This window comes from Delphinus delphis, chromosome X (genome assembly GCF_949987515.2).
Source record: "Delphinus delphis chromosome X, mDelDel1.2, whole genome shotgun sequence".
NCBI lineage: Eukaryota > Metazoa > Chordata > Mammalia > Artiodactyla > Delphinidae > Delphinus > Delphinus delphis.
In genome coordinates, this window is record NC_082704.1 from 112756810 (window position 1) to 112783417 (window position 26608).

Genomic DNA, 26608 nt, shown 5'->3' on the forward strand with positions numbered 1-26608 from the left:
TGGTATTAAGTATGGCACGGTGAGGAGAACTGGAGGGTGCCCCTAAAGCGCAAGCCCACGTGGGATGGTGGGGCGAAGCCATCTCAGGGAAAGTAGTGAAGAGGCGGTATGTATGTAGTGGCGTCGAGGGGAGGGGAGCAGAGGTAGAAACCACGGGTCAGAATATGTGGGGAGAGCATAGACGGTTCCTGAATGAGGTGGAACCTGCGTGCCACATGGAAGGGTTTAGATTTGGTCTGCAACAATGGAGACTGCTGTAGCTGCCCAGCTACTGAAGATGGTCTGCTGGGAGGTAGGCTCCTCTAGTGTCCCCAAATGAAATGTCCAAAGGCAAGGGACTGGACAGAAGCTGGCCTTACCAGGGTTCTGTCAGGTAGGTCAGAAGGCTTGCACTCTTTCCCACACTGCCATTTAGGAATTTCATCTTTGGAAATTCCTTGGCAGTCTAATGGTTAGGACTCCGCACTTTCACTGCCGAGGCCCAGGCTTAGTTCCCTGATCGGGGAACTAAGATCCTGCAAGCCGGCTCTGTGGCCAAAAAAAAAAAGGAGGGGGGAATTTCATCTTTGATAAGAGAACCTAACTTCCCTAGACTTCGTTGTTTAAGGCACCCAGGACTCCTGAAGTCTTGAACCCATTACACTTTTATCATGGGCTGCAGAAACTTTGGTAAAGGTTAATTAGGGCCGTGTTTATCCTTACATGGTACATTTACATCTCCTAAAGCTTTATCAGCACCAATATTCGTTACTTATTGATCCTTTTTTATTTTTCTTCTGCGCTATGGCTCGGTTCCAAGAAACGACAGCTCTGTAGTGGGGATCAGATGACAGCTTGTTTTTAGGCAAACTCAGAATGGGCCGAGGCGACCCTTTTGCAATGGAAGAGGCATTTTCCTCTTAGATGCAAAATCTAGGGTATTTTGAAAATGTTGGGATTAAAGCTAAAGCATATCTGAAGTTCTTTAACCACCCCAGTAATGATAAAAGATATGTTTTAAAGCTATGATGTTCTCCTATCTCTCAGGCTTTTTGCGGAAGGAATGCCAGGAACGAAGACGACGTTTCCTTAATTTTGTTGCTCAACCAGGTTGTAACCCGAGAGGCAGTCATACTGTCATCTTTAGAGCTGGTAGGACAGCCTGAGAACTCTGCAGGCAACTGGTTTGGCCAGGTTTGACCAGAAGTACCCTGTGTTCTCTGCCTTCCCCAGCCGTCCCCCTTCTGGAGTGTTTCTGTTCTCCCAGCTGGAGCCTGGCCTGGACGTTCTTTTTTTTTTAACATCTTTAATGGAGTATAATTGCTTTACAACGGTGTGTTAGTTTCTGCTGTATAACAAACTGGATCGGCTCTACATATACATATATCCCCTTAGCGCCTCCCTCTTGCGTCTCCCTCCCACCCTCCCTATCCCACCCCTCAAGGTGGTCACAAAGCACTGAGCTGATTTCTCTGTGCTATGCAGCTGCTTCCCACTAGCTATGGATTTTACATTTGGGAGTGTATATATGTCCATGCGACTGTCTCACTTGGTCCCAGCTTACCCTTCCCCCTCCCCGTGTCCTCAAGTCCATTCTCTAGTAGGTCTGCGTCTTTATTCCTGTCCCGCCCATAGGTTCCTCAGAACCGTTTTTTTCCCTTAGATTCCATATATATGTGTTAGCATACGGTATTTGTTTTTCTCTTTCTGACTTACTTCACTCTGTATGACAGACTCTAGGTCCATCCATCTCACTACAAATATCTCAATTTCGTTTCTTTTTATGGCTAAGTAATATTCCATTGTATATATGTGCCACATCTTCTTTATCCATTCATCTGTTGATGGACACTTAGGTTGCTTTCACGTCCTGGCTATTGTAAATAGAGCTGCCATGAACATTTTGGTACATGACTGTTTTTGAATGACGGTTTTCTCAGGGTATATGCCCAGTAGTGGGATTGCTGGGTCGTATGGTAGTTCTATTTTTAGTTTTTTAAGGAACCTCCATACTGTTCTCCACAGTGGCTGTATCAATTTACATTCCCACCTACAGTGCAAGAGGGTTCCCTTTTCTCCACAGGACGGGGTTAAAGGAGCAGCTGCTTCGGGGGCTCTGGCTCACTCAGGCCGGGGGGGAGGGCGGGGCACGATGCGGGGCGAGCCTGCGGCGGCAGAGGCCAGCAGAACGTTGCACCAGCCCGAGGCCGCCATGTGTTCTCCCGGGGAAGTTGTCCCTGGATCACGGGACCCTGGCAGTGGCGGGCTGCACAGGCTTCTGGGAGGGGAGGTGTGGACAGTGACCTGTGCTTGTTCACAGGCTTCTTGGTGGCGGCAGCAGCAGCCTTAACGTCTCATGCCCGTCTCTTGGTGTCTGCGCTGATAGACGCGGCTTGCACCCGTCTCTTGAGCTCGTTTAGGCGGTGCTCTGAATCGAGGGGATTCAGAGAGGGTCCTTGCGCCCCCAGAAACAATCGTCTCTTGCCTCTTCGGCAGCTCCAGACTTTTCCCCGGACTCCCTCCCGGCCAGCCGTGGCGCACTACCCCCCTTCAGGCTGTGTTCACGCCGCCACCCCAGTCCTCTCCCTGCGCTCCGACTGAAGCCGGAGCCTCAGTTCCCAGCCCCCGCCCGCTCCGGCGGGGGAGCAGACAAACCTCTTGGGCTGGTGAGTGCCGGTCGGCATGGTTCCTCTGTGCGGGAATCTCTCCGCTTTGGCCTCCGCACCCCTGTTGCTGTGCTCTCCTCCGCGGCTCCCAAGCTTCCCCCCGGCCACCCGCCGTTTCTGCCAGTGAAGGGGCTTCCTAGTGTGTGGAAACCTTTTCTCCTTCACAGCTCCCTCCCACTGGTGCAGGTCCCGTCCCTATCCTTTTGTCTCTGTTTATTCTTTTTTCTTTTGCCCTACCCAGGTACGTGGGGGAGTTTCTTGCCTTTTGGGAGGTCTGAGGTCTTCTGCCAGCGTTCAGTAGGTGTTCTGTAGGGGTTGTTCCACGTGTAGATGTATTTCTGATGTATCTGTGGGGAGGAAGGTGATCTCCACATCTTACTCTTCTGCCATGTTGAAGGTCTTCCTGGCCTGGACATCCTTCCACTGAGTGTGTGATGGGCATCCCCGGATGAAGCCGCCTGTCAGTTCTTGCTCTGCTTTTCTCCTTTCACTGCTGTTCAGGGCATCATTTAGAGTTGGAAAGCTACTTCCATCTGCTCCCCCATCTTTTGTCTACCGTTTTCTTTGCCTCTCCAGTGGTTTCTATGGGAGCGTATTTTAATCGGAGGGTCACCGTGGCAGTTACACCTTGGGATTTCTTTCTGTGCTATCATATCAGCAGAAGGTCTGATATATTGCTTTTGAAAACAGCAGGGATAATGTGAACTAATACCCTAGTGGAAGGCCTATACAATATATTTCACTATTTAGGCCTTCAATTTGTATTTTCATTAAAGTAATTAAGTGTTCAACAATTCCAAAAAAAAAAAAACCCAACAATTCCAAAAAGCCTATAATGAAAAAATTCAGTAATCCTCACCTCCTGTCTACCACACTCAACTCTTATAGCTGTTTCTCCTGATAGTTCATGTTTCTAAACAATGTTCTCATATTGCTCTTTCAGGAATTTCCAGACTTCCCTCTATGTTGGAGGAGTGTTTAAGACCCTTAGGCAGCCCTGTGCCCACTGCATTTAGCTTTTGGAAATACTTCTTTTGGAAATATTTTCTGGCCTTCTGTTTGTCAGATTCAACCCAAGTAAGCAGTAAGGGAGGATTCCTGTTCTTCGTTGGGTCATTTGACTCCATTTTCAGTGGTTTATACCAGAACATTCCTTGAATTCCAAACATGCCAATAACTGAACAAACTACATTAAAAGACTCTTCCTGAGTGGAGAAACCCAGTGCCGGAAGTAAGGCTGACTTAAAGCATTACAGTACACTTATAAGAAGAAACCAGGGGAGTTTATTGCTGTGGTCTTCCTAAAGGGTTCAGGTTGTCTTCAGCTGAAGCGGAAATTGTAGCTGTGAATCAACCTAGGACTTCTTACGAGTCTGTGGCAGGTAATGTAGTCTTATCTGTCCTTTCCTAGAAAATACCCAAGGGGCTGAAAGCTAAACAGCTCAGTTTTCTGAACTGGAAGCTGATGCCCTCTCCTCACCTCACTCCTGTAATACTTAATCTAGCCGTAATTAGCCGACCCAAGAAGATAGGAAAGACACGCCAAGGCCAAAAGCACTTCAGAACCAAGCGCTCCATCTGCCAAGGGGTGTAGTCAAGTTTTTTCTCCACCCCTTCCTCTCAGTGACTCTTAGAGTGTACCCGGGCCACAGGGTTCAAATGGCTCAGAAAGTTCTTCTGGAGCACTGATAAGATCATACAAGTTCTTGGAAAATTCTAGTTGTCAAGGATTCCTGTAGAGCAACATGTGGCAGTTAGGGTATAGAAAAAACAAGGAGAGGAAGGTTTTATGAGAGGAAACTTGAGCAATTCCATTAGAACAGGTTAACTCACCCAACTGTAGTCTGTTCTAACAGCTTAAAGATGAAATAAAACCATGAGATTGTAGTGAACAGAATTGCGAAAATAGACCATTGGCTAACAAGAACAGACTTTTCATAAAAATCACGTGTCTGCATTTCTGTGAGTTAATCCTAAAGATAAATCTGAAATTATTTGGTCTGAGTTCATTCAATCATCCCTGCATTCGTTCAGTGCATACCAGATGCCAGTTCCATGTGTGCTAGGGGCTGGGAATGCGATGGTGAAAGCAAAAAGTGCCCCAGCTCTTAGCGATTCACAGTCTAGCGCACAAAGCACTCTACACACAAACGGAGGGGAGCACGGTGACGGGGAGCATGTTGATAGAGGACCCTGACTAGGGTATGGCGCCTGCTAATATCAACTCCTGCAGAAGCTCATATTGGGTAGTTGAGCTAAGATCTTAAGGTTAGGGATGGATTAATTTAGGAAAAGAGGGTAGGGGAGTGGGAGATGTTCAAAGTCTCCATGGTGGGAGGAAGGAAAATGCACTTGAGGAACTGAAGGAAGGCTCAGCGACCAGAGCTCAGGGTAGGAGGGGAAAGTCACGGGAAGTGAGGCTGAGGGCTAGGTTGGGCCAGTACCAGGCAGTCAAGGATTTCAAGCAGGAGAAACACCACGACCGCTCTGCCTGCAGTGCGCAGGGTTGGGGGGACATGTGAATGTGGGGCATGTCTAGTTGGTGAGCTCTGGCCGCAGTCCAGGTGAGGGACTGTGGTTTGGGTGGTGGTGGGAGCTGTGGATGGATGCAGGAAGTCTAGAGCCGGTAAGTGGATAGGACTTGACACATTGGAGATGAGGGAGAGGGAGAGATCCAGGGTGGCACTTAGGTTTCTACCTATGGAATCTGGTAGAATGGATTATATATATATTTTTTTTCTTTAATTTTTTTAATAAGAGTAACCCTTCTAGGGGGCTTCCCTGGTGGTCCAGTGGTTAAAGACTCCATGCTTCCACTGCAGGGGACACACGTTCGATTCCTGGTTGGGGAACTAAGATCCTGCATGCCGCATGGCATAGCCAAAAAAAAAAAAAAAAGAAGAATCCTTCTAAATGATTTTCTGCAAATAAGTTCAGTTGGCTCTCCGTATCCATGGGTTCGGCATCCGCAGATACCGACAGCTGACTGTATTATGCCACTTTATATAAGGGATTGGAGCGTCCAAGGATTTTGTTATCCAGAGGGGTCCTGGAACGTGTCCCCCTGGATATTGAGGGACCACTGTACTTCTGGTATCCTTTTCCAAAATGGACAGATTTGCTTATGGAAAATGTTTAGGGAGTGGAGTGGGCGGTGGGAGAGGGTTGTTATTATAAGGGACGTGAAGACCAAAGCGGAAGGTCCCAGAAGGTGAAGTGTGAACATCGCCTGGAACTGACACTTTGACTAATGACAGGAGGGAGCTTATAAAGATGCTCCTGAGAAGTTTTTTACCTGTGATTTGAATGAAAGATGAGAAGCAGAGATGAAAAGGCAGCATACTGTGAGGAGTGTATAAAAGCACGACCGTGTTTGAATGGGAAGGTTGGAAGGAACGATCGGATTTTCTTGTTTAAGGAACATCCTTACCCAGTGAGCATCCCCTAAAAGTAAAGCTTGAAATGTGGGAAATTACGTTTTTACAAGATGGCAAAACCGGACTTGTTTTGTTTTCTAAGGTGATTGATATGCCGGAACACAACCCTGGCAATTTGGGAGGAACGATGAGGCTGGGAATAAGAAGAACTGTTTTCAAAACTGAAAATTCAATATTAAGTAAGTTTCTCAGATCATTTGTTTTATAACATGGCAGGCATCATTTACATGGCCGTGCCTGGCCACAGCCCTCCTGGAGCTCTCCCGTCCCGCCCCTGTCGCCCCTTCCCTGCCTCTGCACTCGCTGGTCCTCCTGCTTCCCCATTCCTCTCCCTGAAAGGGTTGGTAGAACACGCATGGATGCCCCTTCTCATTTGCCCTCCACCACACCCTGGCCAGTGGGCTGCTTTGTGCTTTACCGATGCTCCTGGGGTTGACCCTGTACCAGGACAGCCCTGATTCCAGCTCAGTTCTTTCCAATCCACTGTTTTCTCCACTGCATCGAAACCAACTCCCTGTTTAACTGTTTCATGTCTGACTGCTTTGAGCCGCTAATTTTTGAACTTCTTGAGAAGGGGGCCAGTTATGTCTCAGAAGTCTATTTCTCTGTTCCCCGAGTGGCTCCAGCATGGGGTAAGGAAAATATGACATGCTTCACTGTCTGATACTTGCTGATCTTCTAGTCCCGATAAGGTTATTCTAATTTCTGTGGAACTTTTTTCCATAGCTTAACATATGATATGAGAATAACTTAATGTAACCCCAAAACCCTTAATTCAATTTGATAAATGTATCTCAGTGCCTGCTCTGCGCCATATGCACTGTGCTCGATTCTGGAGATAGTACAGCAGTGGCCGGGACAGATGCCTGCGCTGCTCACCTTCCCCCCTCCACCCCCCACCCCACCCGTCCCGGATGCACAGGAGGGAACCCAGGTATCTCGGGCGTCCAGCATCATTCCTGTGAAGTTATAAGAATACCTTAGAAAAATGCCTTCTTCACTCAAAGAAGAATAAGACTAGAAATATGAGGTTCTCCTTTAAGGCTGATAAACAGCTTCTAAGGAATATAAAGCTTCCTAGCAAGAAGGAAATTTAAAAAGGAAAAGTTTTAAAGTGCACATATTTCCCTACTCTCTCTGGGTGAGAAGCCAGTGTTCTTTAAGTGACTTTTTTCTTTAAGAATATAAGATTTTTTTCTCTTTGTGGGTATTAGCAGCAATTCTTTGGCTTTCAGATGTTTCTAAATACTTTGAAACTTTGTTCAAATAGTGGTCTAAGAGGCAAAAATGGTTAGTGAGAAATTTCATCTTTTAAAATTGTTATCTACTATAAAAGATTCAGTTATAATCGTACTAAGCTTTTTAAAAAGAGCATTGTGTTCAATATATTTAAAATTTTTACCTGTCTTGATGGAAATAAGACTGATTTAGGATTTGTTTTTCTTTACAGTAGACCTGAAAGTAGCATCGATGATTTTTATGAATCTTAAACATAACACCAAAGTTTGTTGCTTAATTAACATCTTTTGCCTGCCTTGAAAAAAAATTTTAAACAGCTCTATTAAGATGTCATTTACATACCATACAATTCATCTGTTAAAAGTGTACAACTCACAGAGTTACGCAACCATCACCACAGTCAAATTTTGAACATTTTTATCACCTCAAAAAGAAACCCTGTTCCCTTTAGCTATCACCACCACCCCCTCCAGCCCTGAGCCCATTACCTTAATCTATAGTTTTGCCTTTTCTGGATATTTCATATAGATAGAATGGTATGATCTCTGGCATTTGTGTTTGGCTTCTTTCATTTAGCATAATGTTTAAACGTATGTGTACATTATAGCATGTGTCAGTACTCCATTCCTTGTTTTTCTAAACTTTTTCTTTTTAAGTTTTCATGGTCTTTTCTAAACTTTATCTATCAACCTTAGTTGTTTTTTTTTTTTTTTTTGCCACACCACGTGGCATGCAGGATCTTAGTTTCCCGACCGGGGATTGAACCCCGGGCCCCCTGCAGTGGAAGTGTGGAGTCTTAACCACGGGTCCACCAGGGAAGTCCCTATCATCCTTAGTTTTTATATAGTCTGTTATAGTAGCAAACTTTTTCATGTATTTAGTCTTCATGTCTATTATTTGGACATATATTTAATTGAGTTAAGGAACCATAATATACTGATTCATTTCCATTTGCTAAGCATTTCAGGTTGTTTCTGTCATTTTGTTAGAAAAATGCTGATGTGAACATTTTGACCCAGTGTTCTTTTGTTCTTTTGATTGTTTCTTTAGGATAGATTTCCAGAAGTCAGACTATTATGTCAAAGGGTATGAACACTTTTACAACTGATAATTCTGCTGGATTGTTTGAAAGAAAAGGTGAACCAGTTCATAATGATGTTAACTGTAGTGTCGTGTCCTTGCTTTCTCTAGTCTTTTTGCTAATATTTTTATTATTTTTCTTCTTTTTCTATTAACAAGAACAAAAAGGGCCTTGTATTATTGTACTTTAATTTGCATTTGTTTTCATTTCTACAAAGTGGAAATTTCCCCTTTCCAGATGTTGGTTTACTTGTTTGTATACCACCCATGTCTGAAGTCTCCACCAGCACTTAATATGGGAAGAGAGAGGTATACCAGCCCAGAGTCTCTTACCTAGATGGTCTAAAGCAAGGGTTGGTAAGCTTTTTCTGTAAGGGGCCAGATAGTAAATATTTTCAGTTTTGGAGCCATATGGTCTCTGATGCAACTACTCAACTCTGTGTTGTAGCGTTAAAGCAGCAATAGGCAAATATGCAAGTGAACGAGCATGGTTGTGTTCCAATGAACCTTTATTTATGGACACTGAAATGTGAATTTCATGTAATTTTCATGCATCATGAAACATTCTTTTTCTTTTGTTTTTTTTTTAACCATCTGAAAATGTGAAAACCATTCTTAGTTCCAGAGCTGAACAAAGACAGGGGAATCCTGTTCTGCCTTGGGGTTGCCACGGCTTACAGAAACCCCGTCTAAACAAAAGAAGCACAGGCTGAAGCAAGAGGCCAAGGCTGCAAGGCTGCTACCCTCCTGGGGAGCGTTCAAGGACATCTCCCCACTTGTCCACTTGCCTGCCTAAATACCCTATTTAGTGACAGAGTAAGGCCAAGACGGCTTTCAGAAGCCGTTTGGTCCAGCCTTTGTACTGTTCACCTGAGCCCACAGGTGGAACCCTGTGGGGCCCACAGGGTCCCAGGAGGGCCCACAGGTGGAACAGCTCGCCATGGGTGGGTGCGGGGGACAGGCCTCGGCTGCTCTTCTCACATTGTTTCTAGTCTTCTACTGGAACACGTGGCCCTGGCTCCACAGCCCACCGTTACGATCACTCTCCAAAACGGGACTCTTTAAACACACATTTCAGGATTGTGAAACTTGTCAAACACCTCAGATGTGTATATTTTACTGCATGTAAATTATACCTCAGTTTACAAACCACACACATTTTATCTGGGAATGTAGATGGTAGGACTTGTCTACTTATAGTGATACCATTACTTGGTTGATTAACTCATTAGATGACTTTTGAAAAGCAGGGGGATATGGTACAAAGCAGTTAAGTCTTTTTTTTTTTTAAACATCTTTATTGGAGTATAATTGCTTTACAATGGTGTGTTAGTTTCTGCTGTATAACAAAGTGAATCAGCTGTACATATACATATATCCCCATATCTCCTCCCTCTTGCGTCTCCCTCCCTCCCACTCTCCTTATCCCACCCCTCTAGGTGGTCACAAAGCACGGAGCTGATCTCCCTGTGCTATGCCGCTGCTTCCCACTAGCTATCTATTTTACATTAGCAGTTAAGTCTTAAATGGGGTGCTTTGAAGAGTGAGAGATCTAGATTGAGGTGTGGCTAGAGATGGAGGGGGTCAGGCTCAGGTGAGAGGGGAGCCAGGGAGAGCACCGAGGAACTTTGGTATGAGAGGGTTTTAAGACTTCAGAAACTTTATTGTTTTCCTTGTGGCTCTCAACTGAGTGTGAGAGCTGGGAACATACTGAAGTACAAAGCAATACAGGCAAGGTTCAGAGCTCATTCAGGGGACAGCTGACAGCCTTTTGAATAGTGTGTCCAAAATATTATAGGTCCCTGGCTTAATTTTTTTGGTCAGGTCCCAAGTATGTTGCTAAGACATCCAGGAAAAGAAGCCTGTTTTGTCTGTGCCAAGTGTGGTCTTTGAACCGAACTGCCACCAGCGGCAGGAACACATTATTGGGACCATTCAGGTAGCGTGTTTGAATACTGCGCAGTCTGGTGTGGGTGTGCGCTGGTAGGAACGCTAGAGTAAACCCAGTTTAAAGCAGTCCCAAACTGTGTATGCAATCCGCGTGACTCTGCCCTCCAAACCAGCACCCTTGCACTCGGGGAAGCAGAGGAGGGAGAGGGCCAGCCCCTGAGCACGGTGGGGCTGGGCCGTGGGGTCGTTAAAGGTGAGTGGATGCTGTTTTGCCCTCCAGGGGTGTCCGGTCCAGTGGCGGATGCAGCATGATGTATTGGAAGGAATTAGGAGCCCCCTGCTGTGCAGTGCGCACGGCTGGAGACCAGGTCCTGGTGATTTCCCATCAGAGTTCTGACGTGACCCTCATCCTCAGGGCAGGCGACATGGGGACAGTGAGTTGATGCTGGCAGACGTCCGCTGGCAGAGGAGGCTGGGAAGAGCTCCTCAGGGTGACGCCAGCTGCTAGTGAGTGTGGCAGAGTCTAGGCTGCAGGAGGCCAGCGAAGCTGTCTGGACGCAGCAGGTGAAAATTGAATAGTTTAGGAAAAGACTTCGTTCCTTTTGGGGACCTTGTCTGCATTTCCTCATAAGAAGGAGAAGGACTTGACTGAAAGCTTGGTTCTGCTTTACTGTAAGAGAAAGAGGTTTTTGTTTTGAGAGGACAGAGGCAAGAGGCCAATTAGGAAGGTATTGAGTGAGTCCCCGTATTAAGGATCTGGGTAAAATTCAAGGCATTGGAAATGCAGAGTGGTTTAATCTCACATTTGAAAGAACTGAAAGACAGGCGGATAAGGGGAAGAAATTTTCAGGCTAGAAAAACTGCTTGTGCTTTCTTATCTCTTATCCAAGCGTTGATAGACAGAAACAGCTTCTAGTTCCTTGTGTGATTAGATTGTTAGGAAGTTTGAGGAAAAAACCAGCCGCACAAAAAACCTTGGCTGGGTTAATGAGGTGATTTATAAAACAGTTTGAAAGAGATCACTAGGGAGTTAGGGACCCAGAAGGTCTGTGCCACGGTAACATGTTGCGCTGAGACAGGAGTTTGAAAGGAGCGTGATGGGCCTCGGGAGAGGAGTGGGCCAGCCTCCCCGTGGACAGCCCACACTGGGGGTCCCTCTCTCCCCGGCTGCTTCTTGCCTTTTGCTGGGGCTTTCCCAGCAAAGTGTATTCGTGGATATGGGGGCTCACAGGTCTGGGACATAGCTCCTTTAATTGTAAGGGGTTAAAGCATTTATATCCCCCTTACTGGACCAGCTCTGTCCTGAGCACTTCACCTGTGGGAACTCGGGAGGTGGTTACAACCCAGCCCCTGGAGTCACACCGCCCCATCCCCAGCTCTCAGTCGCTGGCTGTGTAGCTGCTCACCCTCAGTTATGCATCTAGAAAATGGACATCAGAAGAGCTGCTACCTTGTGGGGGCCTTGTGAGGGCTAAATCAGCTATGCACGTGGGTCCTTAGAACAGCACCTGGCACAGGAAAGCACTATTCCAGTGCGACGCTGCGATCGTGACTGGGGAGGGTTTATCGTATTGACCTGTGATTCTCTCAGAGCTGGGGATAAACTTCAGTTAGTGGCCTGTGTTAAGAATGGGCTCTCACGGGGCCAGTGGCTGGGGAGGAGAGGTGAGCCGAAGGGTGGGGGGCAGGCAGCCCCTTTGTCTTGCAGGTTCTCTCAAGCCCCTCCCTTCTGGTTTCCTGGCTCCCCAACCTGCTAATATGGTCTAGCAGAAGAACGCAGAAAATCTAAGAAAAGAGTTTAAAAAAATGCGATGAGAATACTAAAAGGGGGGGTGGGGGTGGGAATAAAAGGAGATACAAGCAGTGGAAAAGCATGTGACCCTGCAGTGCAGAGTTAAAGGGAAGGACTAGCATTTTTAAACTAGAAAATTAACATTTTCATAATAGAAAATTGAGATAAAAGCAGAACATGAAAAATAAAATTAGGGTAAGGGGAGGAGTTTAGATACTTAAAAGAAATGAGATGTTTTCTAAAAATTAAAGGAATGATCTGCTAAAATCCAAAAGTAAAAGATGGAGAAGGAGAAAGATACCGGACCGTGCACTTTCTAAGTATCGGTCACTAGGACACGGTGGGCATCTTTTCAGTTATGCCTGTCAACACCCCTGGGACCCAGCCGCATTTTGCACGCGAGAACGGTGTCGTAGCATGGCAAAGTCACTTGTTAGACGGTCACTGAGCTGATTTCAGAGCCCGAACTCCTGACCACCTCACTCTGCCAAATGGCTGGACCTTAATCAGAGGGAACAGAAACCCCCAAACAGCTCCCAGAGCTGAGCCTCCTCGCACTGAGAGCCCCAAGACAGGCTTCCGCAGGTTTCAGGAGGAGTGTCTTGTGGAGGAGAACAGGGAGTGAAGAGCCCACCCCTGGCTTCTGAAAGCCAGTTGAAATCAGGTGCTTGACTTGAGGAAGGACCCTGTATCAACCTTGGACTGAGCAGCTGGGCCAGTAGGCCCCGGTTGGGAATGTGAACGAGTTACACAGCCAAGTGTGAGAAATGCCATGGCTTGAGCTCAACAATCAATGGCAGTTAACAGTGGGCCTCAGAGTTAGAGAGGCCATAGGGAATGGTGGGGCCTGGGGCAAATTGACAAGCACTTGACCCATCAAAGGAGTAACTGCTGTAGCTGATAGTTGCATGAAGGACTGTGGATGGATTCACTGTTGCCAGTCTTCTAAATTTTTAAGAGAATCTGGAAATCTAGAGTTTTATGAGAAATCTTCTGATTCTTAAATGTTGGCAACATATTTAAAAATTAATAACTGTGTGTCTGCCGACACTGTGCAAGCCAAATACACCAAAAATCTGCACTCTGGGCAGCCTCTTGGGATCTCTAGACAAACACCAGCAAATCCTTGCACATACAAAGAGAGCTCTAGCTCCTATAATACCTAATTAGTACAGGGCAAGGTTCTGGGCAGTCTTAAAAGTGAGTCAAATTAAGACACGGGTGCAGCAGTTAAAAGATATTTGTGCAAAAGCACAGCAGGTATTCTGAGAGAGAGGTAATGAAGCCCATCAAGTAGTGATTTTAGCTTTATTGCACACTACGGGTGATTTCTTCTGGCCCCCTGGAAATAGGAAATGTGGAGGCCCGGTGAAAGGTAAGGATCGGGAGGTGTAGAATGGGAGCGTAAGGCTGACGGCTTCCCGGGGAGTGAAGGTGGGAGAGGAAGGGAGGGTGTAAGCGTGGGCGGCCGTCCCCAGTGGAGGCCGCAGGTCAGGGAGGCGGGGCAAGGGGAGTCCAGAGAGGAGCAGAGGTCACAGATGGGGGATGGGGGCGTTACTCCAGTCCTCACTGAGGACAGATCTGCTGGGTTGTTCAGTAAAATGACAGGAATGAAAGCTGGGTTGCAAAGGGTGGGGATGGGGTGTTAGATAAAGGGGGAGTCAGAGGAAGAGGGAGTGGTGGCGGCAAGAATGGGGCTGTTTACCTTTTACTTTTTAAAATTTTAGTTGTAAAACACACATAACATAAAATCTGTGATCTTAAGCATTTCTATGTGTACAATTCAGAAGTGTTAAGTATATTCACATTGTTGTGCAGCTGATCTCCCGAACTTTTTCATCTTGCAAAACTAAGACATTTTACCCATTAAACGACAACTCCTGATTCCTCTTCCCCCAGCCCCTGGAAACCACCATTCTGCTTTCTCTCACCAAGAATTTGATGACTCTGGGTGCCTCATATACGTGGAGTCATGTAGCATTTGCTTTTTGTGGCTGACATTTCATTTAGCATAAAGTCCTTAAGGTTCATCCATATGGTAGCATGTGTCAGGGTTTCCTTCCTTTTTAAGGCTGCATAATATTCCATTGCATGTATATACCATTTTTGTTTATCCATTCACCTGTCCACGGACATTTGGGTTGTTTCCACCTTCTAGCTTGTATAGCTTTCTGTGGGGGAAGTTTTTGCTCTGAAAAGGAAAGAGAAAGGTTCAGGTTCAGACGCTAGGATTATTAACAGGAGGGTGGGGATTGGTAAGACCGTTAGTGGGTTAAATATATATTATATATGAGACAGAATCTACCCAGTAGCGAATTAGAGAAGGAGAAGGTGTAATTCGGTAGGGTTTTTGTTTCCGACGATGCTGTTATATGCATTGTTGGTGTCTTGCTGCCTACACTGAGAGTATTTTGTAGGTCCTAAGACCTTATCAGGTGTCTTTCTCTAAAGCTTTGCTGCTACGTGCTTCTTAAGTGAACATTAAGCTTATGTGCAGTTAATCTCTGTTGCATTTTATTTTGTCTCCAAAAAGACTAGGACAGGAAGGAAGACCATGTCACTTTGTCATCATTAAGGATGTCCCCTGTGCCTAGGCTTACCACATGGCACGTGTGCTCAATAAATCCGTCCAGAGAAGCGCTCCTAACGACATGGCATATCTACCCCTTAGTCTTTTCAGTCCACAGCTGGATACAGTCTGCGTCCAGCTGCATCCAGCATCTCGCTTGTCATTGATTGTCCCCCCAACAGCACGTTCAGTGATACTGTGGCTCAGTGGTTACTGACGAGGAATGCACAGGGAGTCACTTGGTGCTTTGTAAAAACCCACGTGCCTGGGCACTCTCCTGAGAGCGTCGAAATCAGAATTCCTGGGGCCAGGGCGACCCTACAGTGAGAATTCTTAGTTTTTGATTTTAAGGTGTTTTTATCTGGTAACACTCTGAGCTGATTCTCAACATATAGTTTTAATGGAAATTTAATTTTTTTTCTTTTTTCATGGATATGGCAATGGATTAATTTCATAAATTCATTCTTGATAGATTTGTCAGTGATTAAGAAAGATTTTGAATGCACAAAACAACATTTCCAAAGTTCTGAAAACATGTTTCATCGTGTACCACGTACGCCCCCTGCCCCATATATATGCTTCATTCATTAAACAAATATGTATTGAGTACCTGCTTATATGGTAGACACTGGTCTCAAGAACTGAGGGGATGGGTCCCTATCTTGTCTATTATCTTGTACAACTTATGTTCTAGCTTCCATTCTTTCTGTTTGGATTTCATAGTCTAGAGATAACAATACCAGTCACATGGCTTACTTACTGTTTTAAATGTTTCACATGTTTTGATTTATTCAGTCCTCACAACAACGCTATGAAGTAGAGACTGTCATCACCCCCATTTTACAGATGAGGAAGCTGAGGCAGAGAGGTGCAGTAATTTGCCCAAGTCACACATCCATTACATGGTGTAGTGGAATTTAAAGCCAGGCATTCTGGCTCCAGAGTCACTATACCTCCCCTCTTCCTGTCACTTCTGGGATTTCATAGCAAACACAAAGTTTGCCTTAAGCCAGGCAGCAGGCACAAGCCACGCAGGTTCAAAAGTTCGTGCACTATCCTGCTAGTCCCGATGACTCAGATGTAATTCCCCAATATAATTCCTTATATCCTAATTTGGAGGTTTTTGCCATTTTTGTCACCATCTCTATTAGTATTGGCAGGCTCTGTTATTGGATTTGCTTAGTCATCTGTCCTAATGAAGGAAGGAGAGAAGACATTTTGGACTCTAGGAGGAAAAGATCAATGACAAAGTTAGAGGTCAGAGGAGAATCAGAATCCTCTCAAAGTTAGGTCCAGATGTTTCAACTGCTTTTTCTTGTAACTTCAGGGTGTAAGTGTTTCCATTTTTTCCAACTGGGCATTATTGTGCTATCATCTTCCGTTTTTTCTTTCATTTTTATGAACCGATAGTTTGAGTACAAAGGGCTCTGTCTTGAATGACCCCCTGGCAGTGGCGTGTTGGAGTTCTCTCAAAGGAGCTCCCTGCCCCCACTATGCCCATTTTTCTTCCAAGGCACATACCTAAATACTCACGGTCATTAACATCGCCACCAGGGAACTCAGTTTGTATGCACAGGATTGCAAGTAGAAGTTCAGTCATGATAATTGATCACACTTAGTCATGGAGAATACAGCCAGTTTGAGTTTTCTGTATCCAAGTCAGAAGCTCAAGCGAGATGTGAGACATTCGGTCTCTTGGTTGAAACATCCTGTTCCGCGGCCTGATGACACCTTGGAGAGTCTGGCAATCCCCTGCCTGTGGACTCGAGCCCTGCTCCTGATTCTGCTGGGGTTTGGCGATGTGTTCCAGCGCTGTCGGCAGGTCTTCCCGTCCCCTGGCTGTGAGCCTGGGGTCTGCGTGCTGAGAGCCGGTGCGGAGGGAATAGTCGTCGGCCCCTGTGCCTGCTCCAGTGCTGTGACCCACTTGGCCATCCTGCTTCTCTACGTGCTCCATGGGCCCTGTGTTCTTGAGAGGTGTCTGGTGACAGACCCCGCTCCTCTCCACCTCACACTGGGGTCACTGGGCGTCCCACTGGCCCCCGTGTCCATCGCCAGACAGGCTGTGCCCGAGATGCTGCCCTGGGCTGCGGCCCCCGCTGCGACACGGGCCTGTCTAAGCAGCCGCGCGTGTGATTCTCTGCCACACACCCCTGGTTGAGAACTGTGGGGGGAGATGTGCTCTCATTCCTGCCAGCAGCCCTCCGTTCGTGAGGCGATGCTGGTTTCCCACTGTCCCCTGCTAATAACGCAGCAGGTCACATCTTAGTGGTTACATCTCTGTCCTCGTTTTTGTTTTCTGGAGTAAATTCTTAGAGGTCAAATTTTAGTCAAAGGATAGTCATATTTTTAAGGTGGGGTGTAAACCAGTGTGGCCAGTACCACACGTGCGAAAGAAGAGGCGGCTGGTGTAGTGGAGAATGCGTTGGGCCGGGAGTGAGGAAGCCTGGGCTCCAGACAGGACGGCATGGCCAGCGGGGCGGGGCTTTGGGCAAGTCCTTTGGTTTCGTTTCCCTTCCCTTGGTTTCATTTTCTTCTTTTGTAACATGAGCCCCGTTGTGAATCTGCACAGTGGTGATGGTGCCGATGTCACTGGGGCTCTCCGTTCTGCAGGCAGGCGTATGAAAGGAGGGCCTCTGCTGGAGTCCATGGTGGGCTTCCCTCTGTGCACTGCTGACGGCTTACTTGAGAATTGCTTCAGGGTTTCAAAGAAGCTATGGCTGTCCTATAGGAAAAGAAAATCGAGATTACTATCTAGAGTCTGGTTCATTTTTAGGCCTCTGATAGACGGATGGAGATCAAAGAGATTTCCCCCACACAGATGCCACGGTTGTGGTTCCAAAGCTGATTGCTACAGTATTCATTTCACTTTCATATCTTTGCAGGGAAACTTTATGGTGACGTTCCTTTTATAGAAGAAAGACACAGACATCGGTATGAGGTATGGCTGTTACACTGAATTACTGTGGAATATAGATGCTTAGTGTGAGGAACCCCAGTGATCACAAGCGGGCCTCTGGAGAAGCTGTCCGGCCTGGTGTCCATAGGGCTCAGGGGAGAAGTGTCAGATTTCCCAGAGGAGGCGGGTAGGGGTGGGGAGACTCTGGTCTTGGCTTTCCAAAGGCAAAATCTTTAAGTATCTGCACATGGGACATTTCAGGGCTCTCTGTTACCCTAACTGCTGTCTCTTAGACCGAGATAAAGTTGTTATCCTTATCCTGAACCTCCTGCCCTTTATTTTGGCAGAGTTGGGAAAAGGGTACTTGCATCTTCTGAACCAAATGCCTCTCGGGATAGGGATGTGGCTCTGGGTATCACATGATGGACTCTTGGTTTGGGAGCCTCTTGGAAGCTACATTGAGCATGAAGCTTAGTGTCGCATGATGAAGAGGAGTTATTGTTGAGATTGCCGCATGAGAAGCCTACGTTCCCCAAAATGCAAATTGTCTGTTCAGGGATTAATTGGTGTACCAATTACATTGCTTTTGACTGTGAAGAGTCAAAATTCCTGCTCATTATTCACTGATACCAGCCTAAGCAATAAGGAAATTTGTTATCTCAGGTAACAGGTAGTCCAGAGGCTTGGCGGGCTCCAGGCATGGTACAATCAAGGCTCGTGCTTTGTCTAGGAGTCCCTTGGCCCTACCCTTTTCTGTGTGTCTGCCTTGTCCTTAGGCTGGTCTCCCTCGTAGTTGTAAGATGGCTGCCAGTGGCAAGTGAGGCAACATGCATCTCTCCTAAACCTGATTGGGTCAATTTAGATTACCTGCCCACTTGTGAACCAGTAACAGTTCAACTGCTATATATATATATATATATATAATCTCACATCTTCTTTATCCATCAGTGGACACTTACGTTGTTTCCATATCATGGCTATTGTAAATAATGCTGCAGTGAACATCTTTTTGAATTAGTGTTTTCACGTTCTTTGGATAGGTACCCAGAAGTGGAATAGCTAGGTCATATGGTAGTTCTACTCTTAATCTTTTGAGGAGTCTCCATGCTGTTTTCCTTAGTGGCTGTACCAACTTACAGTCCCACCAGCATTGTAGGACTTTTCTCTACATCCTTTCCCACATTTGTTATTCCTTGTATTTTTGATGATAGCCTTTCTCACAGATATGAGGTGATAGCTCATTGTGGTTTTGATTTACATTTTCTTGATAATTAGTGATGTTGAATATCTTTAAATGTACCTTTTGGCCATCTGTATGTCTTCTTTGGAAAAAGGTCCATTCAGATCCTCTACCCATTTTTTAATTTTTTTTTTTTTTTGGTGTTGAGGTGTATGAGTTCCTTATATATTTTGGATATTAACCCCTTATCAGATACGTGATTTGCAAATAACTTCTCCTATTCAGTAGGTTGCCTTGTTTTGTTTGTTTGTTTGTTTTGGTCATGCTGCGTGGCTTGCGGGACTTCAGTTCCCCAAGCAGAGATTGAACCCATGCCCCTGCAGTGGAAGTGTGGAGTCCTAAGCACTGGACCGCCAGGGAATTCCCCGCCTTTTTGTTTTGATGATGGTTTCCTTCGCTGTGTAGAAAGTTTTTAGTTTGATGTAGTCTCACAGTCCTACTTTTTGAAACTCATCTTTGGGGAGGAAGGTGATCTCCGCGTCTTACTCTTCCGCCATCTTCCCTGCTTTTTTTTGAAACTCATCTTTGGACAGTAGAAGGTGGGCCTCCCAAATGTAAGGGCTGTGATCCAACTATTTCTCAGGTTCATCATGAATTTAAAAATAGGCTTTGAGATTTGAATATAAATAGAAATTAACTCCTAGTTAGAGCATCACCGAAATGGAAAATCCACCCAGTTGGTGGAGGACATTTTCATAAGCTGATACGTCTGTATTGCTCTGCTGTCCAAAGACACTTCATTTCTTGTTTTTCCAGGTGAATCCTAGCCTGATCAACCAACTTGAGCATAATGACTTAAGTTTTGTAGGTCAGGATGTCGACGGGGAGCGGATGGAGATCATTGAACTGGCAAGTAAGTGGGCTCTTCATTTTTGAAAACTTTTGTGGTGATTGTGGTGAGCTAATGTCTCTTTGTCGACTGTAAGCATACAAAGATATAACTTGAGACCCATTTTATTTGCTCTCCTTTTCCTCTCTCCTTTGAAATAAATATGCAGCTAAATAGAAATAATATGCACTAAGTATAAAGTGCATGAAAAACTAGATTGCTTATAATACTAATCATTTTGGGGCCTATTAGAGTGAACGTGCCATAAAATGATGTCGTGTTCGGAGCCTACCAGATCTACCAGTAGTGTGCTTCCTGGCGTCCTTGCTCCCTTCCTGGGGTGTCTCTTGTTGCAGCTTCTGGGTTAGACGCTCTGGGAAAGGCAGGCAGCCCACTGTTGAGCAGCATTCTGCTTTCTCCCTCCTCTGAGGAAGAATGGCCCAGTGCCCCCTCACTACTGGTGACTGACTGTGCAGCACATGTGACAATAATTTGTTAGATAAACCATCCTCGTTATTGAATGCTTAGTGTGTTCAGGATACTCTAAAAATGGTAGCATCGTTTTCTAGAACCTACCTTTTCCAATCTGTGTACTTTAGGCTCCAGATAACCCGAACTACTTACTCTTCTTCTAACTTTCCTACTGTTTGTTCCATTTTAGTCCACGTCACTGTTCTTCTACTTCAAATTCCTTTTCTCTGTCCCTTTCCTTTTCTGTCTCTCAACTGTTCAGGTACTTCAGAAGTCCCGAGCAGGGAGGAGTACTGAAGTTGGGAAAGGCTTCTTTGACCACTGTAGCATGTTACCTGGACCCAGAAAGAAGGCAAGCAGTGGACATTGAGTGTGCACTCACTAGATGCTTCTCACCAGACCCCTTGCTAGGGACTCTACGTGCCTTATGTAACTTACAAGGCAGGTGATGTTATTCCTACTTTATGGAGAGGGAGACCCGAGTGCAGAGAGGTTAAGCAACCTGCCAGGGCCATCCAGCCAGCCCCTGGCGCGACTGGAGCTAAACCAGGTCGGAGCCTCCTTCTGCCACCACCTCTGTGGGATTTTATTGTTCTTCTTGTTTTCATTGGACATTCCACTTAAGATTATCAATCCATGCCTGAAGTTTTAAATTAGAATATGAGGATGTATTTTCTGTAGTCCTTCTGATGGAAATGCCCATCATTTACAATTGTTATAGAGTGGATCACTGTTCGGTGTTGAAGTCTCTTAAGGCTGGCATGTGAGAGGGCAGAGAAATTTCTTATGCAAATGACTATTTGTTTACTTTGTTCAAGTACTTATTCTCTTTAATTCTCCTGTCTCTCATTATTACCAGCAAGCACTTAGAAGCTTCTTCATCGCAAGGATTTAGTTTCCCACCGACACTTTCAAATTTCTTGTGGGTTGGAAAGGAAATGAGACCTGCTGTAAAACCTTGCAGTTTTTAAAAAGCTGACTGCAAGGGAATTCATTTTATTAAGGAAAATTTCCCAGAAGATTTTGATCTTAGCTACCCTTATCACATCCATGAATCACTACGTTCCTGAAGGAGTTCTAAAAGGAACAACAAAGCTTGAGATTAGTATAATGTCAGAATTTGTTTCAAAGCAATTAAGAGCATTATTTAAAAGATACTTTGACTGATAGAGCATCATCAAAATAAAAAGTTTTAGTCTCTTTCCTCATATTGGATTTTTTGGTAAAGTGATTCAGAGCAACGATCCATTCGTTCAAATATTCTTTCCCTGGCTATGACACGATCCGTTGCTTAGTTTCTGTCTCTAGTGGTACAAAACCACAATTATTGTCGGCTTCTTTCAGAGACATCCCTAGATGCTGTGCTGCAAGATTCATCACATCTTTAATTTAAAGAGGTATTGTTTTCCTTTCTAAGGGCAGCTGGTTTCTCTTCTTTTCTTGAGGGGACACTTTCCCGGGAGAAGGTGGCATTCCTCTCACCAAGCTTTCATACCTGAATGTTATTCTAATTCAAGGAGGCTTCTTCTTGGATATGATGTAGAGGATGTCTACACTGGGTTTTTCTGGATTCAGAGCTGTCCAGTAGAATCTGCTGCAATAATGGAGTGTTCTGCCCTGTTCAGTATGGTAGCCACTAGCTGTGTGTGGCTGTTTAGCTCTTGAAATGTGCTCAGTTAATTTGAGTGAGTTTATTAAATGGTCACCTGTGGCCAGGGGCTACCATTTTGTGTAGCAAAGCTTTATTATTTTTTTTCAGGTTTCCAACTTTTATTTAGTTAAGTAAGGAGTAAAAATTAAAACAAACATGAAAAACTACTCTCTGATCCTGCCACTATTTTATAAAGAAGACTCAAAATAGGAGAAGGATCATCATCATCATCGTTTGAGAATTGAAAGATCAGTCCTTTGCAGAAGAGAACAAATGGTGATCTTACATCAAAGCTTCTGAAGCGGGCAGTGAGCGCCCCAGGACACACCTGGCCCCACGGGTGCAAACGGAGGCGTGAGCTAGTCAGACGATGGAAGCTGAAACCCCAGCTAGCCGACCAGGAACAGGACAAAGCTTCTCCAGGCTTCTGCGTCTATACCTGGACATTTACCCTACTTCTGAAGTCCTTTCCTGTTCTAAAGTTCCATAACCATTAGATAAGAACACTCTGCTAGCCTGCTACATATTTTATTAGGATGAGGGATAAGCTTTAAATGATAACCTTAAGACAGTGGACATTGCCGTTCAATCATCATTTCCTTACTACTGAGCAGTAGCTTTGGGTCTTCAGTGGTAAGTGATGGGGATTTGTGATTTTGAATTTCGTACTAGACTTTCAGATCACTTGATAAAGCATCTCATTGAAAGATTTAAAGTTATATTTACTTCCTCCTATAAAACTTATATTTTATCATCTTCAGTTTGATATGTATATGGCCATTAAAATGATTTTTAAAGTAAGGAATACATACTGACCATGCTTTGACTATAGCAGTTATGGGATTAGAGAGAGTTGCCCAATCTCTAATTAGGAGTTGCTTCCTAATCTGGGAATAAACATAGTTTTTGAGAGTTCTGAGTTGGGAGAGGAATTTGTAATCCTAGAAAATTTCTACCCAGATTTGGAAATGTTGCCCATTAATTTTTACCATTCCCAAACAAGGGATTTCAGATACTTGAGAAGAGCTACTTTTCTGTTCCTATTACATCTAGGAGAACTTGAATTGCTCATATAGGGACTTCTTACAACCCTCAATGTATAATAGCTTTATTTGCCCTCTGATAATGTAAGAAATATGTGTTCATTGTAAAGGTTCACACGATACAGAGAAGTATCAATATAAGGGAGAAAATTAAAATATCTTGAACTCTCACCCCTTGAGCCATAACCACCATTAACATCTTGAAAGGGCATCCTTTTATCACTTGGAGACTCTTCATCACAAGAGATACGTTGGCATCGGCTGAAACATGAGTGCCTGTTCAGCTTCATGGTGCTATCCGTGATTAATATCCAGCCCAGAGCTGTGACTAGAAAAGCAGTTATACCTGGTGCATTCCCAGGGGACCCATCCCTTGGGAAAGGAGACCTTGTGGAAAATGGCCTGAAGTCATCTAAGAGAAAGAGTGACTTACAGTTAGCCTTAAGTATGAGGATACCAGGGTGCTGGGAGGGGACCGTTCCCCCGTACCCTCTTGAGTTCTTGTGGCTAGACTAATAGTAAAATTGACCCAAGACAGATAAGCAGGAGAAAAACAAATTTTAATGCATGCAGACGGAGGTCTCATAGAAATGGGACCTAAGAAGCGGCCAAAGCAGGCAGCCTTTATACTTTTTAGACAAAGAAACAATAAATATGTGAGGAATTAACAGGACAAAGAAACTTAGGCTTTGGGTGCTTAATTAGTGAAGAATCTAAACAAAGTTTGGGCTTGGGTCGTAAATTAACGAAGTCACAAGATGTGTTTCTATGGGCTTCTCTGCCCAAATTCCCTGTCTCTGGTGATAAGGGTATCCTTCCACTTCAGAGGCAGGAAGTACACCTTTCACAAGAGAGATTTACTTCCTGCTTTCAGGAGACTAGGTGGGGTGTGTGTCAAAGTGCCCCTCTTGCATCAGCTCAATTTTTTTTTTTAATTAATTTATTTTTGGCTGCGTTGGGTCTTCGTTGCGGTGCGCAGGCTTCTCATTGCGGTGGCTTCTCTTGTTGGTGAGCACGGGCTCTAGGAGCGCGGGCTTCAGTAGCTGTGGCAGGTGGGCTCAGTAGTTGTGGCACGTGGGCTCTAGAGCGCAGGCTCAGTAGTTGTGGCACACGGGCTCAGTTGCTCTGCGGCATGTGGGATCTTCCCGGACCAGGGCTCGAACCCATGTCCCCTGCACTGGCAGGTGGGTTCTTAACCACTGTGCCACCAGGGAAGTCCCCATCAGCTCAATCTTAAGTAACTTTAATTCAAAATAATCAATATGCCATTTAGGCATATTTTAGGGTGGCCTGCCCTGGGCCCCACCCATGGAAATGGAACCACTGTACCTCTGTGAAGGGTCTAGATAGCGGGCAGATTTGGAGAAAGCAGATCATCTTCCCATTCAAAAACTTTTGCTTAACTTTGCTCACTCTCTAACACCTTGCACAAATAAAATGCTGGATCTCTTATTGATGTGATGTGTTTTGCAATGTGAAATTCTGCTACCAAGTTGGATCATGAAAATAACTGGCTATGATGGTAACAAGTTAAATAATCATCTTACCACTTAATGAGTTTTCTTATATTTATCTGCTTCAGTTGCATTATGATTATTCTCATTTCAGATCACCCCTATTTTGTCGGTGTCCAATTCCATCCTGAGTTTTCTTCGAGGCCAATGAAGCCTTCCCCTCCATACCTGGGGCTATTACTTGCGGCAACTGGGACTCTGAATGCCTACCTCCTTCAGGGATGCAAGCTGTCTTCCAGGTAACCAGCTTACAGTTCTTAGCAGTGACTTGAGGTGCAGTTATCAACATCTTAGGTTTCTCATAAAATTTAATATCATTGTAGGATTTTTTTTAAAAAGTGGAGAATCATTTTTTTCCCCTCTTAACAAGCATACTTTTTTCTCTTAGTGAAAATGATTTAATCACATCTACAGTGGTAATGTGTCAGCTTTCAAAATCAGGCTGATACTGAGTATTGTTTTAGAGATTTTTGTCATTTTGATAGGTTAAAAAAGGGATTTTCTTTTGTTGACTTTTTGATTAATAAATATATATGAATATTTTATATGTTTATTGACCTTTTGTTTTATGAATAGCCTGTTCATATCCTTTGCCCTATTTTTCCCTTTGCTATTATCCTTTTTCTTTTTTAAAAATAATTAATTAATCTTTGGCTGCGTTGGGTCTTCGTTGCTGTGCGCGGGCTTTCTCTAGTTGTGACGAGCAGGTGCTGCTCTTCATTGCGGTGTGTGGGCTTCTCATTGCGGTGGCTTCTCTTGTTGTGGAGCACGGGCTCTGGGCGCGTGGGCTTCAGTAGTTGTGGCTCGCGGGCTCTAGGGCGCAGGCTCAGTAGTTGTGGCACACGGGCTTAGTTACTCTGCGGCATGTGGGATCTTCCTGGACCAGGGCTCGAACCTGTGTCCCCTGCATTTGCAGGAGGATTTTTAACCACTGTGCCACCAGGGAAATCCCCTCCTTTTTTCTTAATGATTGATAAGCTCTTTATATATAAAGGACATTAATCCTTTGTTAGGTTACACATACTTTTTCAAAGTGATTTTGTTTTTTTTCTAAGTTGTTAATGGCTTTCATTAGTTTTTATTAGTTTTATCTTAGTTTTTATTTTCCCTAAAGTTTTAAATAAAGACTTTATGTAGTCCTTATTCATGTATTTTTTATTTATATGTGGTCAAATCTTTTACTTTTGTGGATTATGTCTTTAGTATCCTGCCTAAAGTCTTTCCCTATCAAAAGATTATTATATAAATAGTTACCCATTTGTTTTCCACTAGCACTTTTATGGTTTCTCTTTTTTAAAATTTTTTGAATTGAAGTATAGTTTATTTACAATGTTGTGCTAATTTCTGCTGTACAGCTAAGTGACTCAGTTATACATGTATATACATTCTTTTTTAAATTTTCTTTTCCATTATGGTTTATTCCAGGAGATGGGATATAGTTCCCTGTGCTATACAGTAGGACCTCGTTGTTTATCCATTCTAAATGTAATAGTTTGCATCTAACAACCCCAAACTCCTAATCCACCCTTCTCCATCCCCCCACCCCCCACCCGTGGCAACCACAAGTCTGTTCTCTATGTCTGTGAGTCTGTTTCTGTTTTGTAGATAGGTTCATTTGTACTATATTTTAGATTCCACATATAAGTGATATCATGTGGTATTTGTCTCTCTCTTTCTGACTTACTTCACTTAGTATGATAATCTCTAGTTGCCTCCTTGTTGCTGCAAATGGCATTATTTTGTTCTTTCTTATGGCTGAGTAATATTCCATTGTATTTATGTACCACATCTTCTTTATCCATTCATCTGTCAGTGCACATTTACGTTGTTTCCATGTCTTGGCTATTGTGAATAGCGCTGCTATGAACATAGAGGTGCAGCTATCTTTTTGAATTACAGTTTTGTCCAAGTATATGCCCAGGACTGGGATTGCTGGATCATATAGTAGCTCTATTTTTAGTTTTCTGAGGAACCTCCATACTGTTCTCCACAGTGGCTGCACCAACTTACTTTCCCACCAACAGTGTAGGAGGGTTCCCTTTTCTCCACACCCTCTCCAGCATTTGTTATTTGTAGACTTTTTAATGATGGCCATTCTGAGTGGTGTGAGGTGATAGCTCATGGTAGTTTCAATTTGCATTTCTCTAATGATTAGTGATGTTGAGCATCTTTTCCTGTGTTTCTTGGAAATCTGTATGTCTACTTTGGAGAAATGTCTATTTAGGTCTTCTGCCCATTTTTCAATTGGGTTGTTTGGTTTTTTTTGGTTGACTTATATGAGTTGTTTGTATACTTTGGGGATTAAGCCCTTG

General features: G+C 44.5%; 1 protein-coding gene across 3 annotated transcripts in view; it reads left to right on the top strand.

Annotated features, from left to right (window-relative positions):
* CTPS2 (CTP synthase 2) overlaps nt 1-26608 on the top strand; it is a 110124-nt gene that overhangs the window by 70159 nt on the left and 13357 nt on the right. For all 3 annotated transcript variants that reach the window (XM_060002780.1, XM_060002779.1, XM_060002778.1), the window contains 4 exons: nt 6165-6261; nt 17535-17590; nt 19545-19641; nt 24391-24535. In XM_060002780.1, coding sequence (XP_059858763.1) covers nt 6165-6261; nt 17535-17590; nt 19545-19641; nt 24391-24535 — 395 coding nt within the window. The remainder of the gene's footprint in view (nt 1-6164; nt 6262-17534; nt 17591-19544; nt 19642-24390; nt 24536-26608) is intronic.